The following is a 16,371-nucleotide window of genomic DNA, read 5'->3' on the forward strand; positions in this document are numbered from 1 at the left end:
CATCCATCCATCCATCCATCCATCCATCCATCCATCCTGCCGTGAAAGCAGGCTTTGCGGGGCACCTTGTGCCAAAAGAGCACCCTCTCCTCCCTGCAGGCTGGATCATTCTCCATCCCCCCTCGAGCCCCCCACACGGCGCGTCCCTCGCTGTCCCCCCCGGCGTCTCCCCGCCGCTCTTCCCACACGCATGCACGGCAGCGCAGGACTACGTTTCCCGGCATGCCCCAGGGGGCGGTCCGCGAACGTGGCAGGGCGCGGCGGGAGAGGAGGGGAGCGGGACAGGGACAGAGACACGGCCATGGATGGGGGCGAGGGGCGGCCGCAGCCCCACCTGGCCGCGTTGGTGCTGGCGCGGGGCGGCAGCAAAGGGATCCCGCTGAAGAACATCAAGCTGCTGGCGGGGGTGCCGCTCATCGGCTGGGTGCTGCGCGCCGCCATGGATGCCGGCGTCTTCCACAGGTGCGCATGCGCCGCCCCCCTGCGCCTCCCCTGCCCTCGGCGCGTTCGGGTTTGGGATGGACGGGCCGGGGTCTCTGGTTTGGGATGGACGGGGGACCGTGGCCCAGGGGGGGGCTGGGGAAAGCTGCTGCTTCGTCAAGAGGCTCTTAGGGATGACTGTCAGTGTCTGCAGGGAGGGCTCAGAGCAGGGACCTGGCTCTGCTCCGTGGGGCCCAGCAATGGGACAGGAGAAGCGTCAGGAGCTAATGCCCAGCAAGTTCCACCTGGACTGGAGGAAGAGCTTCTTTACTGGAACAGGCTGCCCTGGGAGAATGTGGAGTCTCCCTCGGTGGACATACTCAAAAGCTGCCGGGATGAAATCCTGTGGAACCTGCTGGAGCAGGGAGGTGGGAGCAGCTGACCCGCTGTGGTCCCTTGCAGCCCGACCCATGCTGTGACTCTGCCACTGAGGCAGGATTGATCCTCACTTGGGACAAGGGGGTGCAGTTACTGTGGCGCCGGGTTAAGGGTCAGGCAGGGCAAGCACCCTGTCAAGAACTCAGCTGTCCCTTCCTGCTGAGCGTGAGCAGCAGAGGAATGGAGAAATTAAAGTCTTACACAGTAAATTGAAATTAAAGTTTTTCTGATGCGTGGTTTGGTGGCCACGAGCTGGTGATGTTGTAAATATTGATGGGTTTACTTCATTAAGACATCTGCATTAAATGGGACTGCCGGGCTGGAGGTGATCTCCTGTGAACTGCTGAAGCACAGGATGACTTTAGTTCATTGTCATCTGGGTACTCAGGACAGCGTGCACTGAGCTTGGCATCTCCAAGGATGGAGATCCCACAGCCCTTCTGTTCCTTTCACTGTGCTCACCCAGAAAAATTTTCCTTATTTCCTCTCTCCATGCCCAGCAGTGAAATCACCTCCTTGCTGAGATGTCTCTTTCAGCATCTCCTGGCATATGTGTGCTCCCATTCCCAGTCATCGTGCTGGCTCCTGCTGAGCTTGCTCCCATTTTTCCTTTTTGGTATCAGGCAGCCCACAGCTGGACCCAGCACATCAGAAGCAGTCTCACTCAAATGTCAAGTTAAAGGAGATAATCTTTTGTGCCCATGTGACACAGAAGAGAAGCCCAGATTGTGGCCAAGTGCCTGAAACTTCGGAAGCAATAATTAGAGCTAGACAGAAACATGTGTGTTGTTGGTGTTGAGAATAGAGGCATTACAGATTTCTCTGCAGGAGCAAGTCTGAGGATTTTCTATACATTTGCTGGTAATTAAAGCAATGGTTAGGATGTGCTCGGTGTGTAGCACTCTTAGGGGCAAGTTCCCAGTGCAAACCTGCTGCATAATGCTCAGAACAAGTCGAGGAGAAATGTAGCCCAGCTAGATCCAGAGCACTGTATCTCATAGCTGCTCTGTCATTATATGGCCTGGAAAACCTTTCTTGCTGTATCTGAAAAGTAGAGGATGCAGCACTCTGTTTTATTTTTAATAAAGAAACAGACAAGAACATTTCTGGTTACTGAGGTTACTGATAATTTTTTAATGACTGTGAATCTGTACTGCTGAATGACCTGCTGTGGCTTCTCTTTGGCATCTGAATTTTCCCAACAGGAAGCCAGTCAGGGTTGTGCAGCCTGGCTTTGAGGCATGGCAGGTGCAGTAGGTGGACATGCACCAGGTTTGCCTTGTCACCTATGGAACAGCTGTGCAAGGTACCTGTTACACAGCAGAACTCTCGTGGTTGAATGGGAAATGTGTATTTAAGTTCACCATCCCAAAGCAGTTTCTGGAAAACACCTCTTGTGTGTTTGTTCTCAGGGTGTGACTTGACATTGCTGTTGCTGTCACACATATTTTTCTGCTGATGATCCCACAATGTCTTTGGGGGAAGAAATGTAACTGCAGCACCATTTGCTTTGGACAGTGCATTGAGAATGCCACATTGCTGGGAGAGGAAGGGTGACTTTTCATAGCTTTGGTTTTTATACCTCTCATGCTTTTTTGTCATCACGATGACAGCAGTGGCTTCACCCTTGCTCAGTGTTTGTCATCACATGATACTCAGAATTAGCCCTTCCTTTTGTAAATGTTTATTTTCCCTGAACGATTGCAATCTTGCTTTACCAGTACTGGAAGTTTTCTGTGCCAAAACATATGGAACTTGGACGGCTCCTTCTCTGGGAGTGTATAGAGGCCAATTAACACATTTTAACACACTTGTAGCGTAAGCTAATCTTTTAACTTTGTGGCAGTTTTACTTGTAAACTAAACTCTTACATGATTCTGAATGCCACATCCAAGGCATTCACAATTCACAGATTTGTTAACATGCCTAACAAATTCTTTGTGCTGACACTGGATTTTTGTGGTAACACTTCTAAATTTTATACTGCTTAAGCTTCCTGCATGAAATGCAACTCAAGATTCAGATTTTACACTCTGCTGTTTTTTATCCCCATTGTTAAAAGCTGCTGGTTGGACTGACTGGGATAGTTTTATTAATACAAACACAAGAATTAGTTCCTTCTATTGCAAGTTTTAGTACAGACAAAAACAAGTTGGGACTTTTTTCAGGTTAAATTGCAACGGGCAAGTCAATAATGATTTTTTCCTTATATTAATTTCTGTCACTGTCTGCCAACAGCATATGGGTTTCCACAGACCACGACGAGATCGAGAAGGTTGCGAAGCAGTTTGGTGCTCAGGTCCATCGCAGGAGCCCTGAAGTCTCTCAAGACTCCTCCACTTCCCTAGAAGCCATCACAGAGTTTCTCAATCATCATCGTGGTAAATCAGGAATTAAATATGCTGAGCTTTTATATCGTAGCCCCAGAGGGATGATGCACTTAGTATTTAGAAAAATAAATAAAGTAAAACACTGAGTAAATAAAAGCCAGAAAGATTCAGATTCTCCTTTTTTTTTTTTTTTTTTGGTGTGTGGTACTTACTCATACCATACTTTGCAGTTGTGTGTTAGTAAGGGTGTGAATTATTTCATAAATGTCTCTTTGTTTTTCTTTAGAGGTTGATATTGTAGGAAATATTCAAGCAACATCTCCCTGTTTACATCCCAGTGACCTTATAAAAGTGGCAGACATGATCCAGAAGGAGGGCTTTGATTCTGTCTTCTCTGTTGTGAGGAGGCATCAATTCAGATGGAGTGAGGTAAAGAAAGGAGGTAATATTTAGATGTTTCTGGTTACAGTTATACTTCACTTTTTTTTTCCAAATTCTTGCTTTTCATACCTGTCCTATTTCAGGAAGTGATGTCTGAAGCATAGACTGAATTCTCTCCAAGAGATTTGAGATGGCTTAAAAATTCCTTCCAAGCACTGGTGTCTTGATATTACTGAGCATTGCTCAGCCTTTCTGTAACTGTTTTGTAGAAATTAAAGTTATATTAAAATTATATTAGCTTGTCTAAGCTGAAGATACAGTTCCAGAAAAAACCTTACATGTTAACTTCTTCCTAGTGGATATTCATGGGTATTCAGACGCTACTTTGAGGTCCTAACTACAAAACTGTTTGTTCTTGCTATGCAGTAGCTGACAAATGACAAAAATGTGAGATAAAATCTTGGTGAGAATGGGATGACAATCTCTTGGCCTGCAGACTTAGGTTTTGTTTCATCCTGATAATTTGGCTGCTGACTTATGTCACGTTGCAAAATGCCTTTGAGTCATGAGTACTTACTGAACTCATGTTGGTTAGCTCATCCAGAAAAATGTGACTGGTTTTTCCCAGAGAAAATATGGCCCTTAGCTACAGTGGCCAAGATAACCAAAGACTGACATTTTACAATTTAAATAAAATTGCACCTTGCTTTAGCTATAAAGCACTTTTTGTCCTGGTACAAAGAGCTATTCCACACATTTTGTATGTTGGCTTTGTTTCTGTGGTTAAAGCAGAAATGTTTTCATTTTTTAAAAATGGCTATTTCAGGTACTCTCACACTGGAGTTTTGGTGTTTTTTCTAGTTTGTTTTTTTTTTTAATTAAAGTTACTCAGGCATTACAGTTATTTTGTTGAGATATAAATTGCTTCATATGAAATTTTTTGAGAGTTTAGAAAGCATCATGCTGTAAAAGAGCATGTGTAATAAATGAGGCTTGATCTTAGAGATAAGATGAAATAAAAGTTAAGCCTTTGTTTAGGGTAAACACTTGAACATTGTCATTGTTCCCCATAAGAGGAGAAATAAGTGATGCTTTTTGTTTGTGCAGTATAAGAGGAATATCAAAAGCATGGGTGGCAATTTCAGGATTCTGTGGATTGCAGTTTAGCAAGCCACATACACATCTTGAGATGCTGGAAGGGACAAATGTGAGAGTGAATCTCATGTGGATCTGCCATGTGGGTTCCTGAAGTGCTTGTGTCCCAGAAGCAGATTGTTAAAAAAGAAAGCCTCGAGGCCTACTAAAAAAAGAAGTAATTCTTCTGCAGAAAATGACATCCAAACGTTTTTAATGTGGTGAGAGATAAGGAATTATTCAGCGGCAAGGACTGAGGAGAGCTGGAAACAGATTGTGCCAACATGAGCAGCTTAAGGATAAATGCAAATGGCCTTTAGGGTGTGTGGTGTTTCAGGTGACAGTGATTCACAGCAGCATTATACAATGGTTTTACTTCTTTTTATTTTTCCATGCAGCTTTAGAGTACTGATTATGCAAAAAGAATTTCATGGGGGGTTTTTTTGTGTGTAGCTCTGTTGTTCCTTCTGCATTAAGGTTTAATATTGATAGACCCTCAAAGAGAAAGGTGTCTCTCTGTGACTGGAAATGTTTACTTCAGTGAGCACAAAGCTTTAGCTGGTTATGAAACACAAGGGGTGTGTGTATCTACTAAAGCCTCAGAATGTTTTGGGTGTTTGAGAATGCCCTCTAACTTTCTTGTGGTTACTGGATCATGAAACCTGGTGAATTTTAGCTTCTTTGTACATCTGGATTGAAGGGACTTAAGGACAAAAGTCACTGGTCCTTGATTTGGTTTCTGGTGCATATACAATTGTCATTGGTAATAATGTGGGATCTTTTGGGATGGTGTTTGTGCAGACAGCTGTTTGTTTATTTGTGGACATTTATGAAGAGTTAATGCATATCCTTAAATATGATGTATTTTGGGGAAGTCTCAAGATGTTTTCACAGGCAAAAATTATTCACATATGCTCTTTTTTCACCTTCCAGATTTCAGGCTGGTCCTTTCAGGTATCAGAGTGCATTCAGGCATTCCCATGTGCAGTAAGAGTTGGAGTACAGGAATAGTATTTCTTTCATATTGGCAAGGACAGTCTGGTAGAATGTCCCTCCTACTCCTTGTGGGAATGAGTTTTGAAGCAAATAACCTCTTGGGGTTTTGTTGTTGTTTCTGTTTGGTTGGTTTGGGTTTTTTTTCTAAAGTGGTAATGAAAAGTTTCCTTTTTCACTGCTAGACATACAGAGTAGTCCTCCAATTTATCCACAGTTCCAAAAAGAGAAGCAATTCAGTGATTCCTCTGAGAAGTTGTGGATTCTGTATCCCTAGAAGTGTTCCAGGCTGGGGTGGATGGGGCTCTGAGCAACCTGGGATAGTGAAAGGTGGCCCCTGCCCATGGCAAGGGGTAGGAACTGGATCATCTTTAACATCCCTTCCAACTCAAACCAGTCTGTGATTCTTTATAAAGTTAAGCAGAAGGAGGCAATAAATGAGAGAAGTTGGTGGCTGAATTATACCCTTAATTTTTCAACAGAAAGTTATTTAGGTTGTTAAGTGACTCTGAACAGGAATTATTTAAGGCTTTTGCTTAATTGTTTTCCTCTGTTAACAGAAAACAAGATGACAGAACCCCAAAACCTGAATCCAGCAAAGCGGTACCGGAGGCAAGACTGGCCTGGGGAGCTCTATGAAAATGGCTCATTTTATTTTGCCAAGAGGCATCTGATTGAGAAAGGCTACTTGCAGGTTAGTGCTTCTGGTTTTTCATGCTCTTCAGAATAATACATCTACTCTTGCTGTAGAGGGTTCTGAATTCAATAATCTGTTTTGATTTCTGATTTAGTCAGTATGAAATAGCACTCTGACCTCAAAACAGTTTGCTAATTATTTGTATCTTAGCAGAGCTAGTTATAGCTAGGGCAGTTCCAGTAAACAGCATCCTCCACAGCAAATAAATTTATGCAAATAAATGTCTTATATAGCTTTAACCTTAAACCAATACAATACTGAGTTGAGCTTTGCAGGAGTTCACCAGTGTATCTTAGAATTCATTTTAGTGCCACTAAAGGTGTGAAACTGAGCTTCATGTCAGAGCCTTGTCATAATCGGCAAATTTCTATATTCAGCCAGTTTCATCTTATGCCAATTTTTGTACTGTAACTTTAACAGTCTTTTTCCCTTTCCTGATGTTTACATCCCAATGTAGTGGTGCAGAACAACACTGTGGTGTGGTGGATATATTTCCCTTGGAAATTAAGTAACAGTAAGCAAATAATAAAATAGTCTTCCTAAGCAAATGCTGCAGGTATTACTATTTTGCTGATTAAAAGAGCTAGTAAAATTAGTGTGATGTAATTGCTATAATGCACAACATCTTGCACACTTTCTCTAGTTGTAAAATGGAAATAGTTATTAACTATTTCTTCAATAGTTACTAACTGTTCCTTCAAATGGTTCTGTGTCACTGGCAAAAACATAATTGATGGTTCACTTTTATATAAGCTATGGTGGCCACTCTATAACCAAAGGCACTTGGCTTTCATTGCATGGTGCTAAATTGTAGAGTTTTGTGTTTGTGTTGACCCAAGCATAAAATTTGAGTGGATTTTATTTCCTTCAGGGTGGTAAAATGGCCTACTATGAAATGCGTGCAGAGCACAGTGTGGATATTGACATAGACATTGACTGGCCTATTGCAGAGCAGAGAGTGTTGAGGTAAAAGCACTTTTTATTGCCTTATTTCTTTGGTGCTACTGTGGTCATGAGAATTCATAATGCATGGAATGTAAGCAATGGAGATCAAAGATAATTGGGCAGCTTTATTTCTGCCCAGGATTTTTTCCTTTCTCCGTTGAAATCAACTGAATTACCTTTGTTACATGGTGGGATTTTGGTAGTTTGATTTTTTCCTTAAAGTTCAGCTTGGGGAAGAGTGTAAGCCCTACTATACCTCAGCAATGTGTTACCATCATCTCTGGCTTGCCCAGGTGAGGTGCCCCAGATTTCCATGCTCCAGACCACTATAACTAATGCCTGGGAATGGGAATGTTTGTGTAGAGGGCATGAGCTGATTCCACCTCATTAGCTGCCTTGTCTTTGCAGCTGCTCTAAGGAAATAATGGGTGGGAATGGAGTATGTTTTCTGTGCATTTTTAATCCTAATTTTTAAATGGATGACATAAATAAGCTTTCTTTTGGATAGTTCTGTTTGTTTCTTTGAAGAGGGACAATATAGTTGGAGATCGTGAGAAAAAACATTAGAAAAGAACAATTTCAAAGCTGATTCTTCTGTCTGAAGGTTACAGTTGTATGGGAAATACTTGGGGTTTTGAAGTGTGCAAAAACTTCTATCCTAAAATGATAATTTCTTTGTTTAGCTTTGGATATTTTGGCAAAGAGCCACTAAAAGAGGTGAAGCTCTTGGTTTGCAGCATTGATGGATGTCTGACCAATGGTCGCATTTATGTGACAGAAGATCACAAGGAAATGGTCTCCTACGATTACAGAGATATTGTTGGCATTGATCTGTTGAAGAAAAGAGGAATCCAGGTGAGTGCTGTTCTGAAGAGTGAGCCTTCACGTCTCATGTAATCTGCACATTAAAAGATTCTAAAAAAATATATTCTTGCAGCATAGAAGTTGAAGTTTCTTCACAATGCTTGTGGTCAAGCAGCATAATATATTGGTTGGGACAAATGTTATCCTCAGAAGCCTCAGAGGAAAACAAGAGTTTTGAAAAAGTTCTCAAGCACAGTAATTAGAGCATCTCTCTCCATTTCACAGAATCAGAGAATGGCCTGGGCTGAACCATCTTGTTCCAGCCCCCTGCCACAGGCAGGGACACCTTCCACTATCCCAGGTTGCTCAGAGCCCCATCCAGCCTGGCCTTGGACACTGCCAGGGATCCAGGGGCAGCCACAGCTGCTCTGGGCACCCTGTGCCAGGGCCTCAAAACCCTCACAGGGCACAATTTCTTCCTCATATCCAGTCTAATCCTCCCCTCTTACACTTTGGAGCCATTCCCCCTTGTCCTGTCACTCCAGGCTCTTGTCAAGAGTTTCTCTCCATCTTTCCTGTGGGCACCCTGCAGGCACTGGGAGGCCACAGTGAGGTCACCCCAGAGCCCACTCCTGTGAAATGGAGTAGATGTTTTTTCAACAGTCCCTCAGCTTCATTTTCTAGAAAGCCAGAGGGGTAGGAAGCTTGTAATCACTGTTTTGTTGCCTGTTGGAGCCTATTTCCATACCTTCTTTGACTTGGAATGTTTCATGAAAAATCTCTAGGCCTTTGTGCTGCACTTTATTTATTTGTAGTATATGTTACTGATACAGTCCTGCCTTTTGTTCCTCTTCTCTTCATCCTGTACTTAAAATGAGTGTCAAGCATTCATTTGTATTTAAAAGCAATTAGGGAAGATAAGCTTGTCTACATCTTTGACAGAAAACCTGAAGGATTTGCGTCTGAGATTTCTAAAAATCCTGCTGCAATTATCTTCTGGTTTTAGCTTACCTTGTGCACCATTCCTGAAATTTCGAATTTGGAATGAACTTCCAGAGATAATGTGCTGTGCTGCTTCAGTCTGTGTGGTGTTGGTTTGATGCTCTGAAATGGTGCTATAAATAAAGTTAAGTTATTAAGTAGAGGGGCCAAGGAAAAAACTTCATGTTCTACTTTGGCAAACATTTCAGAAATCTTTCTTGGAAATTCTGTCATTCCACATTGTGACTTAATTAGATCATACTACACTAGATAGTCACCATGCAACCATACTGTGATATTTAGAATTTTATTTAGTACATGTTGCATTTAAAAAGACAAATGTAAATTATTTTTGAACATCAGGGAGGGCTGCAGAAAGGTCTTTCACCTTCCTAAAGGAACCTCAAGACTCTGGTTTTGGATGCTAATCACTTCTGCTCTGAGTTTTGAAAATCAATCATTCACTGCTTTTCCAGAGAGAGCTTCTACAAGCAAAACTTGCTTTTTTTTGTAATAGTAAATCAACTTATATGTCTTATTTCTTTGGTGTAGAACTTACTCTGATTTTATTTCTATAGGTCCGACTCATCTCTGACAGGGATTGTTCAAAAACACTGTCAGCCATGCAGCTGGGATGTGTAGCAAAAGTCAGTGTAACAAATAAACTACAGGTTCTGAAGGACTGGCAGGAGGACATGGGTTTGAGCTGGAAAGAGGTGGCTTACTTAGGTCAGTTCCTTTTCTTTGGTTTATTTAATTTAAATAGCATAGACAAATGGAATCATTGTACTGCTGCTGAGCTTCAAACCACTTTTCTCTTTGTAAATATACTGAATTTAATGGGATTGCTGTGCACATTGCAGCACACGATCACCAAAAGTAGGTATTTCAAGGCCTGTTAGGGTACAATCTAAATGTTATAGACAGTAATGAATCTGTGTAATTTGGTAAGGGAAGTCTTCACTGTTTTTCCAGTGGGCTATAGGAAAGCTTTTGTTTTTAGGAAACATTTTGATATCAAAATGTTGATAAGTATACACTTTGAGCTGACAGTTTTGAACTCATTGTAGTTGATTTCAGGGGGATTTGGTATAGATTATGTTCTGAAATGGTAGTCAGAAATGGACAGAATTAGAACTGAAAGCCATGTGCTTCTGTGCTAAACTGTATTTCAGAGACAGGCTAAGTGAGGAGTCCTGCCAATGCTTATTCAGCTGCTCACATAATTTTACTGCTCTTAAAAGTAGCATTCTCTTGCCTGAATATTGTGAAGTGTGATTATCATTTATATGGATCACCGTGATTTTCCAGCACCTGACTTGCATATGCAAAGTGCTGTTGAGCTGCTGAGATGAACATTGTGACCAAAAGAAAAAAAATTCAAAAATCAGATCACCGCATACCCAGAGAAACACTGAGAAAAATACTGATTCTTTCCCTTGTGTGATATTTGGCCTTGCCTTCATCCTCCTCCCCAGGAAATGAGGAGTCTGACGTGGAGTGCCTGAAGCAGGCAGGCATGAGTGCTGTGCCTGCTGATGCCTGTGCTGCTGCCCAGAAGGCTGCTGGTTACATCTGTAAGAGCAGAGGTGGCTGCGGAGCTGTGCGCGAGTTTGCAGAACACATTTTCCTGCTCTTAGAGAAAGTGAACTCTGCAAGGAAGCAGCTGGAAGAAATCAGCTCAGCAGGGAAGGAAATGGGGAGAAATGAGAACAGCAGGAAAGGAAATAAGGAACTGATGGAAAAAGAGTAACGCCGTTGGTCAGTCCTGCCTTTCTTCCTCAGTACATCCATATCCCAAAGGAATGCTTACCTTTCAAATTTTACAGCACAGTAGAGTTAAAAAGGTGTCTCCCCCTAATTGCAGGTCCCACATTCATGATTATATGCTGAAAATATGATCACATCCATGATGATTTTAAAAGCCATTTAAGTGCAATGGGAGGAATGCTACAAAAGAGAGTGCCCTGTAAATCTGCTCTTAATCATCACACCTGTCCTACAGGAATGCCACCTCTTTATTTCATAATCTGAATGTTTTCAGGGATCAATGATTTTGCATGACTTGAAGATTTGTAATTCAGGCTTAAAAACCCCAAAACTTCTGTCAGTTTTGCTCATGTGGTTTGCATTTCTTTTATCAAATGCATGGTGTTGTGGTTGTGTGATTGCATTTTACAAGCTTTGTCCTTAGCAAGGAAGAGTTTTAACTTGTGCTGGAGAGGTCAGATGTAAAATACTTATCAATAAAACTTCCTCCTCTATTTTTAGAATACAGCTCAGTTACTGTAAAACAAGTTAATATTAGTTTAAAAAAGCACTTTAACGTGTTCAGTTTGAAGCTCATAAATAATTAAATCACATTTGGAATTGTGCGTCTTGGAATTAATTTTGGGTTTTATTGAAGTGCCTAAATGAATATTTTGCCAAATTTGGAGTTAAATTTCCCATTGTCTTTGAGATCTTTGCAGAAACTCAGTTTCTTTCTATGAAGACTATATTGGAACCTCAAAAGAATTAAAGCCAAATAAAAGTCTTTAGGTTTATTGTATGGAAAGTAGCTGCTGTTAAAGAAAAAACAAAACCAAACTATAGTTGACGTGGGTTTACATAAAATATATATACAGACTACTTTTAGCATGTTAAAACTGGTTTACATGCTTGTATTTATTGAAAATAGGAATTGTATTGTACATTACAAATACAATAGTATATATCAGAGTTAAGTTCTGGTTTGGGTTATGCTAAAAAATTAAAATACCCATGGTACACTGGCAATTACAAGGGAGGTGAATGATAATGGCTTGTCATTTTATTTTGTTTCTCTGCTAAATTTTGCATTGTATAAATAGTTATACTCCCAGTATATCACCTGATATGCTGGCCTCTGATAAACTTTGTGTTTACTTCCTTTCAGAAAGCAAAATGTTGAACTAAAATGGTTTACTGCCTATCTACAGTTAACAGATAAAATTTTTATTGTACTAATCAGCTCTAAGTTACCTAAATTTAAGTGTCTCAGTCACGTTTTAAGGTTCTGCGCTGGATAAATCCCATGGACTTTGACAAGAGGGGAGCCACATTTTGGACATCAATGTTTTCATTTTGATGAATTCATGGTATAATCTTACATTGGAAAGAATATGAAGGATAAAAGAGCTCTAGAGACTGTTTACCAAAAAAAGATATGGGATATGCAGGATGTGCTTCCTAAAAGGTTCAGATTTGTATTGCCCACACTGTAGTGGAAAATCTAATTATAGGGTAGGAGCAGGGATGCCTTAATTACTCCTCTTGATTTTATAGAAGAAGCCTCAATCATATGAAGGATTTAGGGGTCAGAGAGGCAGAGACAGTGAGGGTAACTCTGTCACCTTAGAGGTGAAATACCAAGTTCCAGGAAAGGTCCAAATGTGTAGAATATTTTCCCAAGTCCTGTTCCAGTACATGTGACACCACAACTGCCTTTGATTAGAGGGATATTACTCATTCAGAGTAGATTTCAATGGTCAGTTTTGTTATTCTGGGATAATTCTGAGATCATCTTTTGGCCCTGTGAGCTCTTGGTTTTTTGCTTCAATTCACCTAGGTTATTTCAAAGAAGATCTTAGGTAATGTAGGCTGTTCTGTCATGATTATGTGAAATGGAAAAACAGGAAACTATGTAAATATTTGTAGTAAGCTATTATGAAAAAGTGGCTGATTACATCAGATTTTAAATAAACAGCTTTCTTTAGTCTTCTAAGTAGAGAATGGTTATGGGCTGGCTTGTGGTGAGTTTCTGTACTGCAAATCATACACTCCCAAGTTCATGTGCCACACAAATGATTTATGATGGCAAAGGTGGACAGATTTAGTGCCCAAATTAACCCTTCACACCTTCACCCACTTCTGACTGTCATTATTTATTTTTATCTGGTTTTTTTCCTATTCAGTTTATCTTCCTCTCCAGTTCCTGTTCGGTGATGCAACAAGTTCTGACCTTAAGTCAATTCAAATCAATATGAATCACATATATCTTTTGAAGTCAGAGATATGTTTTAATACTTGCTGATTTCAAGTTTTTAAGACTTTTACACCTTGATCACACATTTTAGTTTTTCCAGTTTTTCCAGACCCTGTGTGGGGGAGGGTTTTTGCTTTTAATTTTTGGTCTTATAACACTATTTACCTTTTGCAGAAATAAGTTTAAATTAGTCTAATTCCACCCAGCGAGACCAATCATTCTAATTACAAGAGCAGTAATGCTGTACAGAAGAAAAATACCATTATGTGTGAACCTGATGCATAAATGGGTTAGAAAAACTTACCAGTAATACACTTGTCTGAAAAATCTTTGGATGGTGGGTTTGTTTTTCTCTCTCCCGTTCTGGGACAGGTTGGTCTGTCCCCTTTTGTGATTCTAGGTACGTTTATGGATGTGGCTCTGGTTTAATAGAGCATTCCCCATTCTGTGGGAGAGGCATGAAAGAGAATGAGCAGTGAGCAATGTGAAGGTAATGATACCAAATTATTCAGGTTAGCAAAGAGAGGACCTGGTGAAACTGAGGTGTATATAAAATAAGCTGAGCTTAACTGAAAAACAATCCTAACATAAGTGTTAAAATATCCATTTTCACAGAGCAGTTATAATTCAGAAAAGTATCTAGTGGTTTGAAGTGTGTGCTAGCAGTTGAAAAAACAGAAATTATTAGAAAAAGATTATATAACAAATAGGATAAAAATAATCCACTGTATAATTCAGTGGTTTGTGTGTATCTTGAATACTGCATGTTGTGTTTATTTTGTATTGAAAAGGCTGTAGCACTCCAAAGGGAGTAAATGTGGGAGGATAAAATGGATGATGTAAGACAGGAATCAGGTTCAGTCACAGCAGTAGCCAAACCAGATTTCTTCACTTTGGACTGAAGGAAGTTGTGTTAAAATATCTGTAAAATTAAAGATGGGGAGCCATGGAAAGGCCTGAGGAATATAAATTTACCATGTTGTATTTAGTGGTGCTTTCCAGTTTTTCTGTGGCCTCAGCACATTTGCAGCTCATGGATTTCCAGAGCTGGACATGGATTACATACATTTAATGAACCTCAGAATACTTAAAACAGGTTTAGGCCATGTATTTCATGAATCTGACAATAGATAGAGTTCTGGTTCTGAACTTTGGAGTCTTCTTTCTATTTCTTGTGCAGGAAATACCCAACTGCATTTTATTTCTTTTTCACAATGTATGTTAGTGGTTCATTCTATGTCAGCATGTAGCTCTGATACAGTGAGCAGAAGAACATGGCATTACTATCATCAATAGGACTAATCTAATCTTTAAAAACTAAGGAAAATAGGGCAAAAGTACATGCAGAATTATGTAAGAGTACAGGTACCTTGGATGAATCAGTGATCATTATTATCTGTAGTTAGAGATACAGTAAATTGCTGTGGAAGTTCCCTGCCAAAACGTACTCAGGGGTTTGGAGAACATTCTGGAAAATACCATGTTTTCCTGATTGTTCACATGCTTTGCAGACAAGTTTCTGGCCTAAATTGAAATATATCTGGACTAGTTATGACTACTGTTGTATTAAACATGGAAATAGTCTCTCCAGGGCTGTAACTTTTATCTGAAGGTGTAGCTGCACACCTCTTTATGGCTAGTACAGTGGGTACAGTAGCCTGTTTATGGCTACTACAGTAGTAGTAATCCATGTAGGATTTTGTTTTTACTGTTCCACCTTTTTTTTTCCTGGTTACACACTGTGCACAGCAGTTCAGACTCAGGTTGGGAGGGATCAGTCACCACTCACTGATCCTCCTGAGCAGTGAGGCCCAGCAGAAGTGTTTCTATTCATCAGATAACGCTTGCTCTAAAAAGCTTCAAAATGGGGTGAAGTACTTCAGAATCACAGAACAAGCTGAGTTAGAAGGGACTCCTCAGGATTAGGAGTGCAGCTCCTGGCCCTGCACAGACCCCCCAGCAATCCCACCCAGTGCATCCCTGAGAGCGCTGTGCAAACCCTCCTGGAGCTCTGGCAGTCTGGGGCTGTGACCATCCCTGGGGAGCCTGTTCAGTGCCCCAGCACCCTCTGAGTGAAAAACCTTTTCCTGATATCCACCCTGACCCTCCCTGACCCAGCTCCAGCCATTCCCTGTGTCCTGTCCCTGGTCACACAGAGCAGAGAGCAGGGCCTGCACCTCCCCTTCCCTCACGAGGCTGCAGCGAGGCCTCCCCTCAGTCTGAACAGAACCAAGTGGCCTCAGCTTCTCCTCCTTCCCCTCACGGCCCTTTACCCGATTTAGATAAATATAAAACACTCCCATTCATGTCACTTAATGAACTTTTAAGTTTTCCTGAATATATTTATTATGATCTACCTTTGGATCAATTCCATTCTCTGAATGCTGCCTCTTAAAGGACCTTAAGGAGCTACACTTATCTCCACCTGGAGTCTGAACTGATTTATGGGCAGTAGTTCTGATAACTCACAAACAGGCCCTGGTCTTGGCTTGCCACATCAGTGTATCAACACTTGAAGCACTTTGCTCAAACAAAGCAGACATTTGATTTATTATGGAAGTCAAGAGGTTTTAAGGGGATTTGGGGGTAAACTTGCAGGCAGTGCATGGCAATGTAGAGAGCAAACTGGACCAGTGCCCTGCGGTGCCTCTGAACTGCTGCCCCTGCTAGCAGCAAGGGAGCTCAGGCTACTCCAGCCAGGCTGCTGGGTAGCACAGAGACACATGGCCTAGCTCTGATTAAGCCCTGCTGAAACTTTTTTTTTTTTTTTTTTTTTTTTTTTTTTGTTAATTTTAACCTACGTAAATCCTTTATTTGGCCAGTAGGTCATGCTGTAAACTGATTCATTCCTCATCCCCCCAAAGCAGCTAGAGAGCTAACTGCACTTTGAGCAGCACACCGTTACCTCCCTGGCTGATGGGTAGGTTTAAGTAGTTGAGCAAGCTTACCTTGGTCCACAAGGCAAGTCCTCATCCTGTCCCTTCACACACAGTTCCACATTGTGAGTATGATGTTGATATAAACAATCCTTTTTCTGTCTGCATACAATGTGTGGTACAAACACTGCTTACAGCAGTCTTAGTGCAGCTAAACTCACTTGCAAACCTCATTTCCCCAAGGACCCTCTGGCTTTTTTTCCCATACTCAAATGGCCAGAAAAAAATAAGTCTCTAAGTAAAATGTCCAATTATTTTCATCAGCTGATCTCTTGCCACTTATTAATAGGGGAAGAAAAACACCTG

The 16,371-nt window shown here is 41.2% G+C and overlaps 1 protein-coding gene across 1 annotated transcript; it reads left to right on the top strand.

Moving 5' to 3' along the window:
- Positions 1-272: 272 nt before the first annotated feature.
- Positions 273-12,876, top strand: CMAS (cytidine monophosphate N-acetylneuraminic acid synthetase). The gene is made up of 8 exons (XM_063154234.1): positions 273-462; positions 3,097-3,239; positions 3,475-3,630; positions 6,257-6,390; positions 7,265-7,359; positions 8,022-8,193; positions 9,702-9,852; positions 10,602-12,876. The coding sequence occupies exons 1-8, from the start codon at positions 302-304 to the stop codon at positions 10,874-10,876; spliced, it is 1,287 nt and encodes a 428-aa protein (XP_063010304.1). The 5' UTR covers positions 273-301; the 3' UTR covers positions 10,877-12,876.
- The last annotated feature ends 3,495 nt before the right edge of the window (positions 12,877-16,371 follow it).

Source organism: Melospiza melodia, chromosome 4 (genome assembly GCF_035770615.1).
Source record: "Melospiza melodia melodia isolate bMelMel2 chromosome 4, bMelMel2.pri, whole genome shotgun sequence".
NCBI lineage: Eukaryota > Metazoa > Chordata > Aves > Passeriformes > Passerellidae > Melospiza > Melospiza melodia.